Below are 21712 nucleotides of genomic sequence, written 5' to 3' on the forward strand. Positions count from 1 at the left end.
CGATATCGCGAAGAATAGGCGGCGGCGAATCCACGACGGCGGAAACCTACATTGGAAAGAGGGACAATTATCCGAAACAAGCCAGCGTAAATGGTGGGCCGGGCGGGAATTCCAAAAGCGAACGATCGCCAAACCCCGAGCACGACGTCCGCCTGCGCCATTAACGGTTTTTCGCCGACCGCATCTCCGGTCCGGTGTATTCAAAGGGCCTTCCTTTGAGGGCGATCGGTACTTCCTCCCTCTTCGTAGCAACAAGTTCGCCCTGCCTATCGTTATTACTCGAACACGCGAGATAAGAACGTTACTTCCGGCACGTGAACGCGTATGCGTTCCGCTGTCTCGCTGAAACTTCCCGCAAACGGGAAAAGTTTCCTCATTCGCCGGCGAGAAATTACCGCGCAGCCCTCTGTAATCTTCAATCGCCTGGCGACCGAAGGTCCCGGCCAGCAGCGTGGACGTGTTTTGTTTCCGCGAGGAGGGATGAACGACGGGAAAATCACCGTAGAGTCAGCCAATTCTGAAATGTTCCCTCTGCCTCCGCGTTAACCGCTGAATCCCGGTTTTTCGATGTAATATAACATAAATGAGACCGCGAGAGAAGAATCCGACCTGGACTTGATGAACAGAGACGGTTCAGCCGAAAGGGAAGTTACGTCCCAATAAGACCGAATCCTTTTCACGAGATCTCACAATGAACAACTTCCCCTTCGGCCTCGCTTCGCCTTCTCCCCGCGGCATTGATTTATTTCCCCATCCGTTATCTGCGGGCTGTACTCTGACCCCGGTGAAAAAGCCGACCGGAATTCCGAACGCGAATGCAAACCTAAGAATAAGCCGAGCTTACCAATCGCCGGTGACATTTCGCTCATTTATTCTCGCGTGTCCCTTTAATTATAGCCACCATTAAATTAAATTAATTTCATTAGCGAGATGTGTGGAGATTTTATCCTATTAATGCTTCTTCTCCTTTTCGTTTTGTACGGGATTTTCCATCAAGAGATTTCATTTTAAATTATTAGAAAAACAAAAAAAATTTTTATTTTTTTATTTTTGACAAAGTAATATTTTTATTCCAGTGCAAAGCACAGACTGTACGATTAAATGTGGGACAGTTGATCAGACTGGCCGAACCGGGGTTTTTGCATCACTAACTTGACCGGAACGCTGAAATTTCTTAATCAGGTTAACAATTATCGGACGAGAAGGTGCTATCATTACGATCGAAAGCGGCAGGAACTTTACAAATCGTTTCCACAAAATTTCCATTCATTCTGTAGCGGATTTTCACACAATTTCTACACGTTGCCGAAGAGTACATCGTTCCATTTTCGTCCACCTATACTTTTCGCCTGTCAGCTGCTGAGGAATGACAGTTCCATCCTTGATGGGTTAAAAATGTACGAACTGTGAAACGAAACCTCTCAATGGAAAGTTACACACGTACGCGAAGCTCGACTCGAAACTCGGAAATGACATTATCGTTCTTCGTCGCAAAACGCGCTCCCAGCAAATGCCGGGATGGATCGAGATCCGCTCCGAAATTAGATTTCCAACACAGTCGACGCGATATTTGCGAACAACGCACACCTCGTTTCGGCACTCGCGCCCGCTTTGTGCGGCCCCCTCCGTTAATAAATAGATGCGTGCGCGCACGCCGGGTATTATTGCGTCACGTGCACTTCGCGCGCGAGCCAACGTTGTTTCTGCAACGATGTGTATTGATTGCAACAGCGGTAATTTGGCTAATAATTGCGCCGTTGTTCGCGCAACGTCATTCGCACTACGCCCTGACAAAATATACCGACGCGTCGCGTTTCATTGGAACGATTTTGCGGATTTCAGTGACGAGGGGGTTAATTAGGTCCGTCCGGGCCTGTTAAAAATCGTGCTCGCGATGCGATTGCAACTCAGGAGAGAAAAAATAGTTCTATATATATATATATATTAGAGGAAGACGATCAGACTCACGTGATTCACTATGTCCGGATAGTTCGGGTAGAGGAAGAAGGCTGCGATGAGGTGGGCCACCGAGAAGACGACTCCGGCGATGCAGGCGTGCCGCAGCCTGATCGGCAGGAGCGCGTAAGCCGTGTAGATGAAGAAACAGACCGCCAGGGCGGCCGCGAGGGGTCCTCCGGTTTGAAGGCTCGGTCTGGTCGAGGACGAGTCGCCGGGAACGGTAGCTTCATGTGCCAGGTGAACGCTCAGTGTCACCTGCAGGGCCAGCAGGGTAACCAGCACCGCGCCGCTCACCCCCGCCAACCATATTTCGTTCATACCCGGCCTAGAGATGGCCGCCACCAGAACTGGAAGCAGAGAGGCGGGGATTTTGCACGGGCGAGGTGTAAAATTCTCCGGCCTCGCGTTGCCGGTTATCGTGAGGCTCGGTAAAAAAAGTTGAGTGGAAAAATGTCAGGGGAAAAACTAGTCGCCGGACAGAAACCGGACGGTTCTTTCACTGGCTCGAATTCATTAGACAGCAGCCGTCCGGAAAGTGTCTGAAAAATATCATTTCTCGGCCAGTTGCTTGCCATAAGTTATTAAAAAAAAAAAATAGTGAGTTAATAACGGACAGTTTCTATTCAGCGGAAACTCTTAAAATTCTGGCTAGTGTTTCTTGGCCACTTCCTGGCCGGAAACTAAGTGCAGTAATAAACAAATGAAAATGGGCAAAATCTTATTAGGAATTGGTAAGAAAACTGGCTAGTTTTATCATTCGGTTATTGTTCAGAGCAAAAGTCTCTCAAACCTGTAAGTTTTTGGCCAGTGAAACCGATCGGAGACTAGATAGTTGGAGAATTACTGGCCAGTTATTGGCTAGAAACCGGTTTAATTTCTATTCGGGACTGAGAGAAAGGAAAATATGAGCTCACCTGTATAAACCACGATGCAGCCTGCCAGGGTGAACGCCAGGGAGAGATTCTCGGATCTCTGCAGCTGCGCGTAGAACGACAGGTGACTGTTGGTCAGTTTCAGCTTGAGGACGAATAATAGGCCCAACGCGAGCACCAGGCCGGCTAGTAAACCGAGCACATGCGTCATGTTGCTTTGATTCATGCGCAGGAAGTAGCGCTGGTAGAGCATTTCGACCTGAAAAATAATGACATATTCGCCGCGCGTAAATGTCACTGGAGGATCCCATTGAGGTGTCGCGTATCCTCGTCTATCGTTTCCATCGTCGACTCACGAAATTCAACACGAATCTGTCAGAATTCATCGTCTCTTAACTCTCACGCAAGGGTTGACTTTACAAAAATGAAATTGATTAATTGTCAATATTTCAAGCACGGACTTTCGGTCCGTGCAATATTTTTCGCCCTAAAGTGGTAAGAATTAATTAAACCGAATAAATTAATTCTCGGATCAACTTAAAGTTACTCTAAAGACAATGCTGAGGAATAATGAACGCGCGGAATGAAATGAAAACTCAGGACAACCAATTAAAAACTGTTTCTTAACAATATCGAAGGGAGTAAAGGAGTTTCAGTCGAGTTCGCGATCCATTAAACTGGTAATGAATGACAGCATTAAATAAATGAACTTTATTACGTACGAGCCGGCCCGAATGAACTAATGAACCGATAACCTGGCTCGTAATAAAGTTCATTTATTGCGTGGTGGCCGGATCATACAGACATGCGTAGTAGATCGAATCGTGCCGATCTTACTTTCGTCGGGCATCCAACTTATCCATAAAAAACTCAATAACTTCGAAACGGCTTATTTAAAGTGGATAAAATTATAGTGTTTTGAAAAGGCCTGAAGAAAGGTCTGCAAGAATATATGCAATAAAAAGTAGGCAATTCTGTTTAAAAAATCCAAGATGACTTTGTCCCGATTTTGGCGACGTCACTCAAGGTCAAACTGGTAAGACCGGTAAATGTATTCTTTTCAAGTCCTGTAACTATTTTTTATCTGAAACAGTTTTCTACAAAACTTATATTTTTCGAGATATTTCGGGCTGACGGAATATTTGTTCTTCACCCTATGTTTATATGTATCACAGCCGATTGGTCCGTCACGTTTATCCCGGAAATGGAAACTGCGCGAGATATCGTTGTACAAAGTCCGATCGTGATGCTGCCTTTCGATCGTCCCACTAATTGCTTTCGGCCGCGCATGTGGCAAAAATCGACGACAGTCACGAATATGCCCGAGATGCGCCATTTTTATTTTCCTTTTGTTGTTTTTTTTGTGTGCACTGTTATTTTCGGCAGGAATGTGAAACGTAAGGCAATTTCTTTTTTCTTTCCGCTTTTCCCAGGGGAAACGCGATATTCGCGACCGGTGTATCCTCCTTTTCCCCTTTTGCAACCATCGTGATAGTCAGGCAACAGTTGCCCAATCCTTTGTGACCGGCATTTATTCTCAGCCTTTTACAGCGGCAACATATTTTAACTTCATGTTGCGCCATGTCTTGCTCTAGCGCGAACTTTACGTGAAATATAATCAATATATATATATATATATATATATATATATACGTGTATATGTATCAACATAGTTCTGATAAAACGGGAAATTTGTAATTTGTTTGTAATTATATTCGTGATGTTTGCATATTTTATAATACGATACGGGACACGAATATCGCACGTGGAAGAAATACATATATGTATCATCCTGTATTATTACGTGAATTCACGTGGTCTCTTGCTTTTATACGACGATCGGTTCCTTTTAACGAAACATAATTAAACGAACATAATTAAACAACGAAATACGAAGTGGAAGCACGAAAAAGGGAAGCATGATAAAAAATAATGATATAACAAAATTATGATATAATTATATCAAAGTCGCCATTATATGCGAGAGAGAGGGAAAGAGGGAGAGGAAGAAGAGGGAGGAAGGGAGGAAAAGAGGGAGGGAGAGAAAGAAGGGAGAGACAGAGAAGCGGAGCCAGATGTATATTGCCGGCGAACAACAAATAGGAAATCCCCGAAGAGATCGAGCAAGCGAAGGTCTGAAATTTATATCATCACAATGGTATCTATTTGCAGAGACTCGCTCGCAGACATATCACATTACTGCAATGTTGGATTTTGCGCGGTGCACCGCGTCGTATGTGCTGTTGCTACTGCAATTTGTACGTCCTGCGAATTGGTATTCATGAAATATTCCCCGGGCCGTCTATCGAAAATGCAACTTAATCAAGTCTCGAATAACGCATTCGTGAGACAGCGAAGGAGGATCCAACCTGCTTTTACTTTTGCGCGCTTAATAATACATAACGCACGCTCCAGCTTATTTCCGATTCAACCCTCTCTCTCTCTCTCTCTCTCTCTTTTTCTTTGGAAGGAAATAAACGTATAGTGCTCTGAAAGGGTCTGAAAAATGATTATAAGGACGTGCAATAAAAAGTAGGGAGTTCCATTTAAAAAATTCAAGATCACCTCTTCCTGACCTCGGCGATACCACTCAAGGCCAGGCTGATAAGATCGGTAAATTTTTCTTAACACAACTACTTTTATCTGAGAGTTTTCTATAAAACTTGTGTTTTTCAAGATATCTCCGGGTCCCGCCATTGTTTTTTCCTCACCCTGTATAATAATAGTCGTGTCAAATCGTGCTCCGCATAAAAGGGTATAGTTTTGTGGGAAAACTGCGCCGTGGTAGTGTCATCTGCAGCATGTAGGAAGAAAATAAAAATGATGATTAAAAAATCGAATAAGAGCTGGAAAAGCTCCGAAAGAGAGCAGGGAGGAGCCCCGGCGGAACGACGAGGGACGCGCAGAGAAGTTATAACGAAGTGACAAGGGTGAGGAAGAAGAAAGGAAATATTGTAATCGTCCAACCCAAGGTACAAGCGGAAAAGTGAAACCGCTGGGAAATTAATAAAAGAAAAGGTGGACATTAGGAGTATGTCAGTAGGGATAACGAGGCTGGAGAAAGGAAAGCGAGGGAACGGTTATACCGGTCTGTGAGGCAGGAGGAGAGATGGAAAAGTTGAAGGGCGTAGTACAGGAGTTGGGTGAGCGAGAACTTCAAAATTACCTGAGTCGCGGAGAATAAAAAATAGTTGATGATGTCGGTGAAGAAGAAATGAAACTGGACGATGATAAATTGATAGCTACGATGAAGAAGCGCGAAACAAAATTCAGGGGGGGGGGGTGAAGAATTTCGAGTGCGGATTGTGAAGAGGATGTGGTAAAAGGCGGGTTGAATGGAAGAAGAAATGAAGGTTCGTTAATAATTAATTCATAATTAATAATTATAGTTAATAATTAATAAGCATTCGTCAATGTTAAAAGATGTGTGAAGAAAGGGATCGAGAGAGGCTGCCGTGGCAGTCGCGGTTTGCCCGATCGATAAATATAGCGGGGTTGCAGCTCGATTTTTCCCCCGCTTATCGACGGTGAGTGAGACCTTATCGGAGCACGAGCGGAATTACGAGCGGTAATATCGTCGAGCGCGATCAAGAAAAGCCTTGTGGCGACCGTCGGTCGTTATCAGTAGTCATAGCAATGGTAGCAAAGAGTTTCCCCGCGCTCATTTATCGCACACTCGGGTCATTTAATATTTTAATCATCCGCCGTGAAACGCATTCGAGCGAGGAGATGTCCTCGTGCGACAACGCAACGTCCTGTCGCTGTGCTGCGAACGCACAGCAATGGGAATTCGGACTCGGAAAAGCTCCGCTCACTTTTCCCAAGGCAGAGGTAACACACGCGATTCTCGAGAGCATCTGCGATTAGCGACGTCGCGGGATACACGGGGTTTTCCATCAAGAGGCTTCGATTTGAATCTCGCGCAATTATGCGAGATTTCCTCGATTCCAAAAGTGACCGTTTGTAAAACAAGATCGAGGCGGCCATTCATCAGATATCGCGTGCCACACTTAATCGGTACGGTCTGTGCTTTGCATTGGAATTAAAAATATCGCCACTTTTTCAACAAAGAACGACTGTTTTTCTACTAATTTGAAATGAAACCTCTTACTGGGAAACCCCGTAGTATTTCGCCGGCGAACTTTTCAATCATGACATAATTCTTAACCAAGTCGACGATGGCGGGCAATCGAGCGCCAGTTTGATCACATCTCTCGGTCATTCTCTTTTCATTTTCGCCATGAAAGTCTCCAAACGCCGCCCACGAAATAATAATTTAACGTAACGGGTCCTCTCGTCTCACGGTTGAAAAAGAGGAGAGGAAGAACAATTAATATCTGTATCATCCCGGCGAAATGTGAATAATTACGCACGTATGACCCGAGTATATTCCCATGGGCGATGTATAATTTCGCGGAAAATTTCCCTTCATTTGCATACATTTGCACCACACCGGCTCCCCGAAGAAATATTTTTCTCTCTCTCTCCCGCCCGCGTGCTCTCGCGTTATAGACACTCAGTATTTCTAACGTGATTCCTTCGAGAGAGAGAGAGAGAGAGAGAGAGAAAGAGAGAGAGAAGGAATTCTCTTCTTATCTCGTGCTCTCACACTTCCACCCCGCCTATCTATATATATACACACGCTATATATATCTCATATATTTCACATTTTACAATATAATTCTTGCTTGAAGTGAAATTCTCCGTTACGACGCGACTGCCGTGTTGGGAATCTGCCTAATTCACTCATTATCGTTTAACACGGCTTCAGAGTGGTCTTCCATCGAGAGATTTCCATTTTAAATGACTAGAAAAGCAGTTTGTTTTTTTGAAAGAGTGATATTTTTGCGAGACATCGCCGAGAATATCGCACGAGCGAATGCGATCAAATCGTGTCGCGCGAGAGAGAGAGACGCGGTTTCCACCATGGGTTTCCCCTCCCTCCCTCCTCGTGAACTTGCCAACCCTCGCGCCGGTATCCCAGCTTCGACTCTACGTGACCAGACAATGCGGGTCGTTTCCCGCGGGAATCGCTCGAGGGAACATCGACGAGTCTCCATTTCGCAGTTATCCCGTCACGTTCTCGCGACACAATCGTGTAGTAATTCTGTATTCGCGGGTCGTCGCCTCGGAATCTCAACATGCGAGACGCCGGTGACGCCGACGTTGCTTTCTCAATTTTCGAAAACGTCGTCCTTGTGCGTCTACCACGGATCGACCTTCCCATCGATGTCTACTGTGAAGTTCGATCTCGCTTTCCCGGCGCAGAATCGTATCTCCTATTGTATTGCGGTCGACGATATCGCACCTGATCCCTATAAGCGCGTAATATTCTTAGAATATCATACGAATGTTATTCGATATCGAAATAATATTCCTGTAGCATTTTAAGTATTTCTTTTTTTTTCCTTTTTTCAATGTACCGTCGCGGGAACGAATTCACTCTAATCGAATGAAACATTCACTAACTACGGAATCCATCTCAAGCTCGAAGCATTTACTCTTGCGATTCCGCGTGGCAGTATTTTCACTGCCGTCTCGAGCGAAAATACCACCACTTTTCACCCGGAATCAGACTCCACCTTGGGAAATTTATAGAGCAGGGATTGGGACCGGTATGAAAAATACCGGTTTTTACATCGCCATTTCTCGACATTATACGACGATTGGACAACATTGATTTCCATAGATATCGCATATATTTGTAATATTAACATCGCGCCTGCTGTGCGAAGGGGCACATGTACGAAGGGATCGATCACGTATTGTTGCGAGGAGGATGCAAAGTAGCGTCGATGCAACGCCAGTTAGCAATATTTATCGATCGGAGGAACTGGATAAGGCGGAGGTTTACCCGAACGGCCGTGTCACAAGGAGGCAGAACGGTGCAGGACGACGTGGCCACCGGTGGCGGTTAATTGATAAGAATCCGGGCGCGAGGCCAAACTTCGACGACCCGGTTATTCAAATGACCCGCTGATCGCTGAGCCAGCGATCCGCCTTATGCAACATTCAAGAGCCGGCGGACATAACGCTATTAGCCGGCGTTGCTGACAGTGAAATTACGTGTTTCGCCGGAGGAAACGCCTCGTCCTCCGGGGAGGAATAATAACGTAGAAAAATAAAAAGAAAAAACGAAGATTCGCAATGAAAGTATCGCATCAGTGAGATTCACGAGAATCGACTTCCGAGGCTCTCGAGAGAGGCTGCTTCTCTCCGCTGCTCTCGAGATGCGAGATGGAGAGTAATTAATGTTCGACGGTGCTGCAACTACGAGGAGGGTCAGAAGGGGGGGGGGGAGGCGTTGAGAAATTCGCTTACCGGAGGCTGGCCGCGCGACGCGGAAAAACCCACCTGAATAAAGCATGCGCGCGTTTCCCGTCTCCGCCGGCAAACCCGTTAAAGCGTAGGGAAGCGAGAGAAGGGAAAGAGAAGAAAACAGAAAAATTGCAAATACGCGGCAAAGGCGCGAGGATATACTCGGGGGATATTCCTTCGGCGATCTTCCGAGCCCGTCTTTCTGAAACAACAGCGTCAACGTTTCCGTTTACGCGCATAAAAGTCCGCTGCGTTTGACGGCCGGAACGTTTCGATATGATACGGTAAAGGATGGTGGATAAACGCGTTAACCGTCATCGTTCATGCCGCGGCCGGGTCTACTCGCTGCCTCGCGGGCACCAGGATGCTACGAAGGAAGGGGGAAGAGGGGGGGAGGGGATGTTGCGTTTCCGTCGTCGTTCGAAACTGACGATTCGACCGCGAGCACACCGGCACCGGAAATTGCAAAATTGTTCCCGTGCGAAATTCATGCTGCCGATGGAAGAAGAAGAGGAGCCTCCGCCCGGAAGTTTCGGGCTTGAAACTGTTGCGAAGTCCCAGTCCGCGCAGCAACTTTATGGCACGGCGCGGATTTCCGAGGCCCTGGGCATCAACAGCCGGAACTTGTTGCGTGGTTTTGTGCCGCCGGCTAGTTTTGGTCTCCCTCTGTCTCTCTCTCTCTCTCTCTCTCACACACGCTCTCTTTCACCCCGGCCGTCTCCCTTCCGCTTCCCCCTTCCCGCCCTATCGAGAGTTCGCGAACTCTGACGTATATTAGTACTCCTACGCAATGCAGTGCACGTCATTCGGTCGCATCGATACGCTCGTCCGTTCGTCCTTTCGTTCATTTATAACTAGACATGTATAATAAATGCTGAATAATAAATAGCGTGAATAACAAATAACATATGTAAGGAATAATGCAAATAACAAATATAAATTATTCATACATTCATTTACACGAAATTATTTGAATAAATTTGATATTCATTTAAATAAATTATTTAGATGAAAATAAATTATTTAAACTAACATCGTTATTAGATTGACTTATGAATAAAAGTGTTATTTATAGATTTATTATTTGTTATTATTTCAAATAAGGTTTACCGAAGTCTGTCTACTCGGTCTCTGTAACTTGTTCAGCAATTTAACCGAAAAATTAACTTCTACCTGTGTTGACGAGACTGAGCAGATGACACTCGACTGACAGCACTTTTAAGCTAGCGATTCATTTAATTGGAATTCAATGAAAGTCACCCTCAGATTAATCTCTGATGGCTTCGATTTGCATGACAAGGACTCACCAAAGAGTGCCGTCGCCGCAGAAATTTCAAACTTAATAGCTGTTATCGATTCGGGAGTCGATGGCTCGTCATTAGCTGGATTTTTCAAAAGCTCATAAAGTTTAATGGAATGTGGAAAGATGAATCGATCGCTGGCGTATTCAGGAGAAAGGCTATATATATATTTCGTACAAGTACATGTTGTTTCTGTGAAACAAATTTCAGTCAGATAAATAAAAATACTAAATCTAAAGAAGAATTTTTCTCTGTGCAGCAGGCCAGTCTGCTATGCCACGCTCGTGCAATACAACGCGTGAAAGAAAAAAAGGAAAAAAAAAACAAAAAACGAACACGCGAAGTGTCTCTCTTTCGCTCACCTGTAGATTCTTGAAGCGATGCGAGGCGAATAACGAGCTCAAGAACCTACTCAGGGCGCACTTCCGCGTAGTCTGCGTGATCCCCGCGTTCGTTGCGGCTTCCATCATGGTCTCCCTTCCGGTCGTCGGTCCCATGCCGACTTCTGATCCTCTGGCCATCTAACAAACATTATAACATATACATTATAATATATACATGCATCGATTTATACGGAATATTTCGAAAATAATAAAAAGTAAATACTGGGTCGGTCGAAAAGTTGGATATATTTTTCAATAATTAGTTAATAATTAATTTTCAAACGCGGGTAGATGGCGCGGATGGTGAAACATTGATTCCGCAATTTAATCAAGGAGAAGATCGATCGTAGTATCGAGAATTTTCTGGAAAACGCGAATGATTCGTAGATATTTTCTTCAATGTTGCCAATTTAATCGGGACGAGCCGCGAATAGTCTCGTGTTTCGCTTCGCTCTCGGGTAATTTCGCGACACCGTATCCCCGCGTTGCGACCCAACAATGCGTAAATGTGATTTAACGAAAAACACACACGGTAGCAGCCGAGGTGGTGGTATTTACACGTGATACAATAATCGTTGTTCAGCCCGTTGCCCGATTGTTTGCACCCACGGTTGGGGGTAACCGTGGTGCGGTTTCCGTTGGGATTATAATTCGGTTTGTTTCAAGTGAGAATCGTCGTGAATACGCGAGATACGCACTTTATACCGCATTATTGAGACAGGAAATTATTACAACCGTTTATACACCATTCTTCCCACGTCCCGAGATATTTTCCTTGCCGAAGGAACTCGAGCGAGCCGAGCTATCTATTTACGCGTTCTGCTTTTCTTTCTTTTCTTCCTTTTTGCATTAAAATTCATTTTCACCGATAAAAGTCGCGCGATATTTCGACAAATCTAATGGCGATATATTCACGCTCTCAGCGAGGTCATTTACATATATATATATATATATATGACGACTATTGTCATTAATAATTTATCGTAATCGCCACCTGACGCATGTAAAATAGAAAGGAAGAAGAAGAAGGAGGAGAAAAAAGAGTGCTTGTACTCACCGTAATGATAGAGGGACGCGGCGCTCCGGTGAAGTGCTCGATTACCTCCCAATTGGACTTCTTGATGGGAGTGTGCGGCGTTTTCGGCGTATTCGGGGTGTGAGGCTGCGAGGACGGCGTGGTGGATCTCGAGCCCGGCGCGTCGAACAGTAACTCGACACGGGGCTTGCTACCGTCGTTGCTGCTCACGTGTTGCCTGAGACTGGCCCATCTCCTGGTGCCCCGGCCTCCCGGGACCTCGGCTATTGTCCTGGGCCTGACTTCACCCTGGCGGAACGGAAAGAGGCGACTCATGGTTACGCCGGCGAAATGTCTCTTCGACTCGACGTTAATTAAGCCCGACCTTCTTGGCAAAACATATACCAGCGGCTAATCAGATCTTGTCTCTTTTATCGGAAACTGATGAGCGAGAATAAGTGAGTGAGAGAGAAAGAGAGAGAGAGGGGTCAAAAATTACTTACGACGATATAAGCGAGTTCTTGATGAAATCGTAACGATATTATGTTGATCATCATTCGATCTACCACATTGCGATCATTATCTTAGCGTTTCACCAAAAAAAAGTACTTTTAACCGGGGAATAGTCACCTGGGTCTAAAATGACCCCGGGCGATCGTTTCAATAAAAAAAAATAAGGTGACTATTCCCGGGTTAACATCGAGATCGAGAAGAGAGCGTTATGTCACGATAGAGATCTTGTTATTTACGTTGCTCTCAGTTTTCCTATCTCAGTTACCTATCTCAGTTTTCCTCCAAAATAAAGACGAGCAGAACGGGGGAGAAGGGAGGGGCGGAGAGCGAGCCGCGTCAAAAGAAAGTCGACACCCGTTACGTAAATTTTCGCAACTCCGCTAGGAAATTGCAAAGAGCGGCGGAGGGAATCGTGTTTCGCGCCGCGATATACAACGTCGTGAACAAGCTCCACCTGTCGCGTCAGAATCCCGTCAAGATAAACTTGTTTCTCTGATCTCAAGCGTTTTACATGTCGCTCCTCCCTCCCTTCTCTCTCTCCCTCTCCTTCGTTCTCTCGTTCGCGGACAAAGCAAAATGATTTCGCCGGAGAATCGCTATTTTCTTGTCTTTTGATGTAGATTACATCGCGTATCGCTTCGATCGCAACGTGGTGAACACACTTTCGTTCGATATTATGAAAAGCTGCACAATGGAAAATAACAGAGTTCGCGGAAAACTCGTGCGTGAAATTCTCCTTTTAGCACGTTGGTCGCCACGCTGATTGCTCGAACGAATTTTACATTACCCGAGACACAGCAAATAAATTCAGATATTTGTTAGCTCGTCTGATTGGCTGACTATTGGCCGTGTGTTTCGTTCGTTATGCGCGATTGGTTACATTTGATATGTAAATAAAAGAGACGCTGCAATATTGTTTTCCGGCTGGTTAAAGAAACGCGAGGTCGCCCGGCGTTGTTCTGACTGGAATAAAAGGTAAAACACGCGAGAAAGAGGGAGACGCTGAGAGACGGTAAACTCCTCCGCCTTCTCCCGTAATGTGAGATTACGACGTCGTTCTAACCGAGTAGTTAAGCTGATCAGATCGCGGGGATCCGACGTGGAATTCCAAGCGCCATACCGAAAAAAAACGAATGAACGAGGTACGCCGTCTCGATATACGAAGTTCTCCTCCGACACCTTCGCGGGCACGAGATGATAAAACGAAATGCGCTAATGGACGTTCGTTGTCTCTTGACGACGCTGAATGAAAATGGCTGAACACGCATTTGGCGCCGTATGCCTCACGTTTTGCGTCGACGTGGCCTTAACATATGCGTGCGATCTGCGCGAGGGGTTGATAACACACCACCTGGCACGTTGTTATCCCGTCGAATATATATATATATATATACATATATATATATATAATTGTAATCTTTTTATTTTAAATGTGTATTGCATTACCAATTGTTTTATTATATAAATAAAGTCGAGATAATTTTGTATAAAAATATATTTTACACTAAACGAAATTATATATATTTCTGTATTATTATTGTTTTTTTATATTCTAAAAACGTTTTTATGATATGCGAAAAATATCAGATGAAATTAAGGCCAAAAGTGATTGTTTTAGTGAAATTTTTCTTAGTGTATATTTATTTCGTAGAAAAAAAACTGTTATTATTGCACCTCATTTTAATGACGATTTTAACAATTATAGCGCGCACGCTCGTTATGTGTGCGTGTATAAAGTAACGTTGTTTCCTCCAAATATATTTAATGGCGTTAATATGAATGCATAGTAATATCAGCTTAATTGAAAGTATACACATAGTTACACGGCCGAATGTTTTATCTGCGTTTCGCCGTGCAATTATCAATGCTGACGGATACGGTGAAATAAAGTAATTACGTCCGGCGGATTAATGCCGTGCAGGCGCGCGCATTTGTTCAATTCGTTCTTCTCTACAACTGATATTTCATGATGACGTGTAAAAGCGGCCCGCCCGCGTCAAGCGACGGCCATACCCATATCGCGCAACTGCATAAATGATTAGTCGACGAGAAACTCGTTTATGAATAATGCAGCCGAGGACGCAAGTTTTCCGAAGTTTCGGGCGAGTCAGCGCGCAGTTACGTACACGAGAATGTAACTCATGAGGTTCCTCACTTTTTCATACTATGGGGTATCCTCATTCGGAACGTTTCGTTTCTTAGGTGATCTTTCGGAGTTTTTCTTTTTCCTTTATTTTTTCCTTTTTTTTGACAAAATTATTCAAGATAACGAAACGTATCGAAATTACCTGGTTAAAATACGGATAAATACATTTTGTACAAAACTTCTGAATTTTATGCTCTATAATGTTTTCCAAGGAAAAAAAATGTTTGAAAATCACGCGGAGGAAAAGTGCTGGATTCGAGTAAATAATTACTCCGATATTTATTTACGACGTTTGAAGCGGAAATACACCCCTTTAAATGAGGAATATGTTCTCCCGATTGCGCATGCGTGCTCCGCATTCTCTCGTCTCGCGGGACGTGCGGGCGACGAAACGATTTACCTCGTGCGTCCTTCGACTACCGCGAAGGCTCAGCCTGTGACTCCACTCCCGCTTCGGGAAATCCACGCCGTATTTCTCCATGTCGCCGAGACCGTTGTTTTCAGACGCTGCTGGTTGGAGAGGAGCGGGGCCGACGGTGCCGTCGTTCGCCGCTAATTCATGTTTCTCCTGCAAACAGAAAGAAAACGCCCCCGGTAACGATATCTTTCCCTTCTCGGGCGCGTCCTCGCTATTGGCCGTCGCTCCGGATAATTAAACAGCGAGTGCTCCCGATCCTTTGTCTTAAATTAATTAATTAATAACGCGATGCGCAGGTATAACGTCGTCGTCCGTAACCCCCGCATTACGAGTGAAGCTTTTACAAGGCTGCTAAATAACAGTTTCACCGGAGGGAAAAGTTGAAAATTTTCAAAGAACCTCGCCCACAAATTCCACGGATGTCTTTTACGGCTACCAACGGGACCAGCTTAACCAAAATGTAAGATTATTGTTGGAGGATCAAATTATCCCACAATTCTTTAAAGGTCCGTCCCTTTCTCCACCCTGTGACGTCGAGAAAATCGCTTTTTTTTCTTCGTATAATTTTGAAGCCTCAAGCGTGTAGATTGTTGCGTCAAAGTTATAAAGTCGAGTTCGGAAAATTGGTGGAGTTACAGACAATTTTAATGACACCGCACTGCACATGCAGGCAGCGCTATTTCATTCTATCATTCTCCCTCTCTCTCTCTCTCTCACACACACATACAAAACTTCGATACAATCAAATTATTTTTAATTTTACACGTATGTAGATTATGTCTCGATTAATATATTGTTAAAATTCGAATAAGATCTCCAAGGAAACCAATTTACGAGCCGACTACCTTAAAATTCGCTGAGACAAGCACTGTCCGTCTATCGGCTCTCGACGAAGGTTAATTCGTGCGATCGCGTATGCGCAAACTTGCGACAGCAATCTGCTCTCCCGCAGGCGACATAATCATTACGCGGGTAATACGTCGGCCGTCGTGAGGGCCTTGCCTCGTTTCTCGCGCCTCGGGACGATTTTATTCGCGTCCAGTCTTGCGGACCGCGCGAGAAAACTTGCCCGGCACTTAAACGGAGTTCGTAGCACCCCGTATCGCGTGTCTAGACACATAATTCCACAAGCGGTCTTTCTCTCTTTCTCTCTCTCTCTCTCTCTCTCTCCCCCTTTTTCTCTCTATTCTTATGTACAAGTTTTTGTATATCTTGATATTTTTTCTTAAGTAATATTGCCTCTAACAAATCCGACTTTCCGATTAGAAAAACATCTTCATATCCGGATTCTAACGGCCGTCCTAGCTTTTTTCGTGTTAGGTGTACAAATTAATTCGGGGTCTTTTTTTTTTTCCGAATGCGGCGACATCGCTCGTAAACAATATTGGTGTACGCGAGTGTGAATAATTGAGGTTGTCCGTACGTACGCGCGGACGATGCGACGCGCAATTATCGCGTGCTCGCGTCGACGCGGGGTTCTCGCGTTACTTGTAACGCGGCAGGCAGGTATGCCCGCGAGTGCCGTCGTCTCGTGTCTCGTGCCGCGACAATCGATGCGCGCATTAATCTCGTCTCGGCTTGCAATTTATCAACAACGCGGGCTTCGTTGTCACCGAAGCCTCGTGTAGTCACCGAGTACGATCGTTTCAACCGCAGCGTCGCGCCGCCCAGTTCGTGATAACGTTGATTACGCGCTCCTCCTCGTCGCAGAAGTGCGCGTGATTATTAATGCCAGCCGATGCTACAAAGTATCGATTGGAGTTGAGCGATATAGTATCGATACATTGAGAAATCAGGATTTTGTGCAGGCAATTTGTGGAGGGAAAACCCTTATTTCCCTATGTATCGATACTCATTCATTCATTCTTTCTCTCTCTCTCTCTCTCTCATCCTAACGAGCGACGTGATTGAAGCAGTCGATGTGTAATGCATGCGAAACTTGCGAGATGCGCGTAAGCGACGCAATGTACGTTAATTTATTCCGCAGAGATTTCGCGGTCTACCGGATTAGACCGGAATGATAAGACGAGCCGACACGTTTGCGCCCACCATGTTGCCGCTCGGCGATTTAACGCGTACATGGAGGGACATGCGCTCGCGACGCGCGCCCGTGATGCGAGCTGACGTCTCCGCGCGGCCCAATCATAATTATTATTCACGAGCTCAATTAGTGTGTCACGTCGTTAACGAGGTTGGTCACTCTGGCAGCCGGCACTGCAGCTTCGATTTAAACAATGTCGCGCCGAGGCGTCCCACGCGCCGCCGCTCTGATAATTAATTAATTATTTCGACGTCAGGGCTGCCATCCCCCGTAAACGCGTAATATTATTCAATATTAAGTGATATGCCGGGCGTATTCTTAGAATATTCGACGTAATATTCGATGTTCTGGTAATATTATTTAATATTAGGTAATGTTTCTGGAATATTGATAGGTGATGTTATATGTCCACCCCTGATAATATTAAAAATCATATTATTTAACGTTGCTGCAATATTAGATATCTTTTAAATATTCAACTCTATGCATATAATCTGTGTAATGTAGTTTGTGTCAACAAATCAGCGACAAAAATGGGAACGCGGGAGAGAGGAAAAAGGGTTCTGTTGCGGGGCGGGCATCGCGTGCGCATCGGACGTTGGAAACTGGCGCGGCGAGTTTAGCATCTCGGGAGGTTCGGCTGAGGCCGAGCTTTCACGTAACGTGTAATTTAGCGGGATACCGGCATTACACACACGGCGGATATGCAGGCGAAGGAAACGCTGAAATCGCAGCCTTTCGACTCGGCCGATAGATAAAACTCGCCGTTTCTCGGCCGCCGGCAGAAGCCCGCCGCTGAGCTTGCGCTAGTTCCGCGCTCGCGTTTATCATAATCGCGGCGCCTTTATCTGCGAGCGGGTTAAGCGGAGCGGATCTGACGTGTCCGCCTTTGCGGGCACGAACCTGCGCCTCGATTAAGGATCAACATCACCGGCAACGGTTGCTGAACGCTCCGCGCTTTCACGCTCGCGATTACGCTTTACCGACGCGATAACAACGTTTCGCACGCACGCCGTTTATTTCCGTATTATTTCCGTCCCGCCACGTTCCGGTCCGCATGAGGGAGATCCCACGTAAGCAGGGTGAATCTTCAGAGTCTCGGTGTGTAATTCGGCCATTTGGAAAGTAACTCGCGATATTTCCTGTGCGAATCGATCAACAATTCCCACGGGCATCGCCATCGCAGTTACGACCGTAAAGCAACCCGCATCTCTTCCCGATCATTAACATCCGTCATCCCCCCCGCATCGACCGTAACTTCTACCTACACTGAGAAACCTCATTTAGTTGGCTCAAACCAAATTCTCATTTGGATATAGGCAAACAAATATTTCGTCTGCACCGAAGCTTAGTTGTCTGAAAGTAAAAGTTTGGTTCTCCGGCGAACGAAAACGGCAGAGGTTCGTTTCAGAGGACGAAATTTCGGTTCTTCATAACCGAAACACTCGTTCGCCGGCGACCAAACAAGCATTTCATTCGAATCATCCTGATTAGATATTTCCCAGTGCGGGCGAAAGCCTGGAGTCTTCGATTTCGAAGTTCCACACCTGGTTTCGCCTGGTCCGAGGGATGAAGAGGGAAGAGTTCGCGCGCGTGCTCTGAAATGAACAATTCAAACTTTCGTCATAAGTCGATAACACGCTTACGAGTGTGAGTGAACGACCCATGGAGTCACATGGAGGGACCGAGAGTGGAGAGGCTTATAAATAAATGCCGGGCGCGCGTCTGTATGCGTGTCTACGGATCGATTATCATGCTGAAGCGACTTGAATGCCGGGTCCTGTCGTTGACGAGCGAGCGGCCAGCGCAAATTCGGCCGGCGCTTCGATCACGCACAAGCGACGACGATGAAATATTAAAAAAAAAAAAGAAAAAAAAACATTCGATATAGCCCGTAGCATCACGCACGCAGCAGCCCCCCTCCCTCTTTCTCGCCGATCGATACGCCGGCCATTATCAGCCGAAAATTTTATCCGATTTTTTCTCGCGCTCGTGACACTCCTTCAAGTGACGAGAAAATTGTCCGCTCGTCTGCTTCGCAGTTTGTACAAATAAAAATTACCCAGATTAAAATAGATCGAAAACAATAGAGGTTGTCCAAAACTAGATACTTTAACATTCTTTTTTTTTAGAATTAGATTGCGATAACTTTTGCCGAAGTTACAGCCAGCTTGAATCTTGTTTGTTCTTTTGATGAAGTATCAAATGTTCCCTTAATTGTTGTGAATAGTGTTTGTATGAATTCAGGAATAGAATAAAGATTACTCTGTTTCATTTGTACCGCTTATATAGAATTCTCTCTCCCTCTCTCTTTCTCTCTTTCCCTCTCCCTTCACTCCCCCCCTTTCTCTCTCTCGCCGATCGATACGCCGGCCATTATCAGTCGCACGCGTTTATACTCGTGCGCGTTATTTACGGCATATGCGTAATGTATGCAGATATAAACGGACTATCGGTCCGCAATCGAAGGCTCGCCGAAAATCGACCGTCGATATGGGGATTGATTGGCAGCGTCAGTGGGATGATATTTTATTCGCGCGCTCGCGCGTGGACGCCGAATGTCAGCGGATGTGACGTGGGCGCGCGCAAAGCGGATTTCGCGAGATCCGGCGAGTTCTCTCGTCGAGCTTTCAATCGCGTTTAAGTGTAACGTTCCGAATTGTTTCGATCGTCGATTATTATTATTTCCCCCCACCATCGTTTCGTATCGCCGAGTCCGGCACGTTTCACGCATGGAGAAAACAAATTCTGCCGGCGAACAGCGAATGTTCGTCGATGTAGTGACAGCGGAAGGAAAAGATTTGCTTAGACAGAAAGTGTGTTTGGACAGCGGAAAGATATGTTGAGCGTATTAATTGCTATTCGCTGGATGTGTATGGACGAGTACTAATCAACAAGTCTTTCCCGCTGTCCAAAGAAATTTTTCGCGGTCCGAGCAAATTTTCCTCCGTCGTCCACTACATCGGCAAAGGTTTGCTGTTCTAAAGCAAAATTTGTCTTCTCTATGGCCCCGTTTTCCGGGCTTACCCTCGCTCAAATTACCGATTCCTCGTCATTAATTAGCCGCCTTTGTTCCGCAATTCCATCTATCTCTGTTATCCGTATTGCAGTGTCGGCAGTATACGTCGGCCGTATTATTACCGATTCCATCGAAACGGAGAATTTCTGACAGTGTATATGTGTGTGTGTGTGTGTGTGTGTGTGTGTTGCTCAGTTTCGCTCGAACCGCGAGATCCGCAGTTTCCGACGGAAGTTCGCGGATTCACGTCTGATTTCGTTCCCTCCGCGATCTTTCCTATCTTACATATACGAAGATAGGACGAAGGAATTCAATACAACTTCATTAAAAATATCGTATTCTTATTATTGAAGATTAACTTTCATGAAGGGAGGGAATTTCTAATTTCCATTTAGAGAGGGAGAAATATTGAACGGAGAGGACGATATCTTCAAACTAAAAATTGCAGTTTGAAGATATCGTTCGGTCTTAACATTCTCCTTATCAAATTTAGATTGTAATATATTCACGTTGTTAATCTCTCAAAGGCGGCGAAATCTCGACAAATAATCGACCAGGTTGTGCTTGCACGCTCGCAGGTTGTCGATACGAGCCCGCGAGGAACGGAAAAGCTTTCAGATTTCGCGGGAGCGCCTGCTCGCTCGCTTACTCGTTTAACTCGCGCTGAACGACGCCCCGGGAATAGTTCGGGGGCTTCGTTTTTCAAGTCCGATTCGAGCCCGCAAAACCGCTTTTGTCGCGCACGAGATCGCGAGTTTAAGGCCCATTGCACATGCGAGAGCTGTACGAGAGGGAGAGAGAGAGAGAGGTAATCGGGCAATCGCGAGTGCGCGCGCGAGCTTATCGTACACACACGATCAGATAATAAAGAGAAGAGGGCTCTTTATTTCGTATTCCGTTCTCGTGACCTTATTCGAGATCAACGCTACGGCGAGAACACCGAAGCACCGGACGGCGCATTATTAATAATTGGGGCTTGATTAATCGAAATGATCGTCCTGGCGGCGTGCTCGCGTGATTATACGATTTATAATGCGATATCAGATCAGCAATATGCATATGTCCGTATATGCGCACATTTGTGCGTGCGTGTGTGTGTGTGTGTGTGTGTGTGTTAATTAAATTCAGTTTAGAACGGAACGTCATTTCCACGGAAAGTCACGGCAGTTAATACTGAGGGTATCTGCGAGTCAGCGGCGGGATTCAACGGTCGATGTTTCCGAAAATGCGGCGAAAATCATCCCCGCGAAAGAGCTTTCCTTAGATATAGTATTTCTATTTATTTTCACGAAAATTTGTCTCACGGGAACAACATGTACTTACACGAAATGTCGAGAAAAGTCGATTATTTGACGGGAGGAGAAACGCTGTTATCTGAAACAATATCTTTTAACCGGACAAAATATTATTATAATTACTGTAAAATATTTTTACAGTAGTATCATTAAACGAAATCTGTAGAATCAGTCCGAGCTCGAGATCCTCAGGTCCGTGCGATCGCGTAGACTCGAATAATAATCGCGAACTCTCGCAGCTTATGTTACGTAATAACGCGAGTAGCGCACGCGAGCGCTGCCACTCGAGAGACACGCAACAAACGGATTATCTGTAGAATAGAATTGACTGAAACCGAGTCGCCGGACTCGCCGTCTTTCCGACGCCGCCGTTCACGCGAACCCACCCACCCACCCATCATTTTAATCCCGTTTCTCGCGCCCGATCGCGCG

General features: G+C 45.5%; 2 protein-coding genes across 2 annotated transcripts in view; one reads left to right on the forward strand and one right to left on the reverse strand.

The window, feature by feature from the left end:
* LOC106750327 (adenylate cyclase type 6-like) overlaps nt 1–21712 on the reverse strand; it is a 73543-nt gene that overhangs the window by 42223 nt on the left and 9608 nt on the right. The window contains exons 2-6 of the mRNA XM_014630596.1: nt 14908–15075; nt 11891–12157; nt 10813–10971; nt 2874–3090; nt 1969–2306 (exon numbers count right to left, since the gene is read on the reverse strand). Coding sequence (XP_014486082.1) covers nt 1969–2306; nt 2874–3090; nt 10813–10971; nt 11891–12157; nt 14908–14988 — 1062 coding nt within the window. The 5' untranslated portion in view covers nt 14989–15075. The remainder of the gene's footprint in view (nt 1–1968; nt 2307–2873; nt 3091–10812; nt 10972–11890; nt 12158–14907; nt 15076–21712) is intronic.
* The window catches only part of LOC106750328, a 76345-nt gene that overhangs the window by 32158 nt on the left and 22475 nt on the right, over nt 1–21712 (forward strand). The gene's annotated exons all lie outside the window — the stretch shown is intronic.

Source organism: Dinoponera quadriceps, unplaced genomic scaffold, assembly GCF_001313825.1.
Source record: "Dinoponera quadriceps isolate SergipeBrazil2010 unplaced genomic scaffold, ASM131382v1 scaffold5230, whole genome shotgun sequence".
Lineage (NCBI taxonomy): Eukaryota > Metazoa > Arthropoda > Insecta > Hymenoptera > Formicidae > Dinoponera > Dinoponera quadriceps.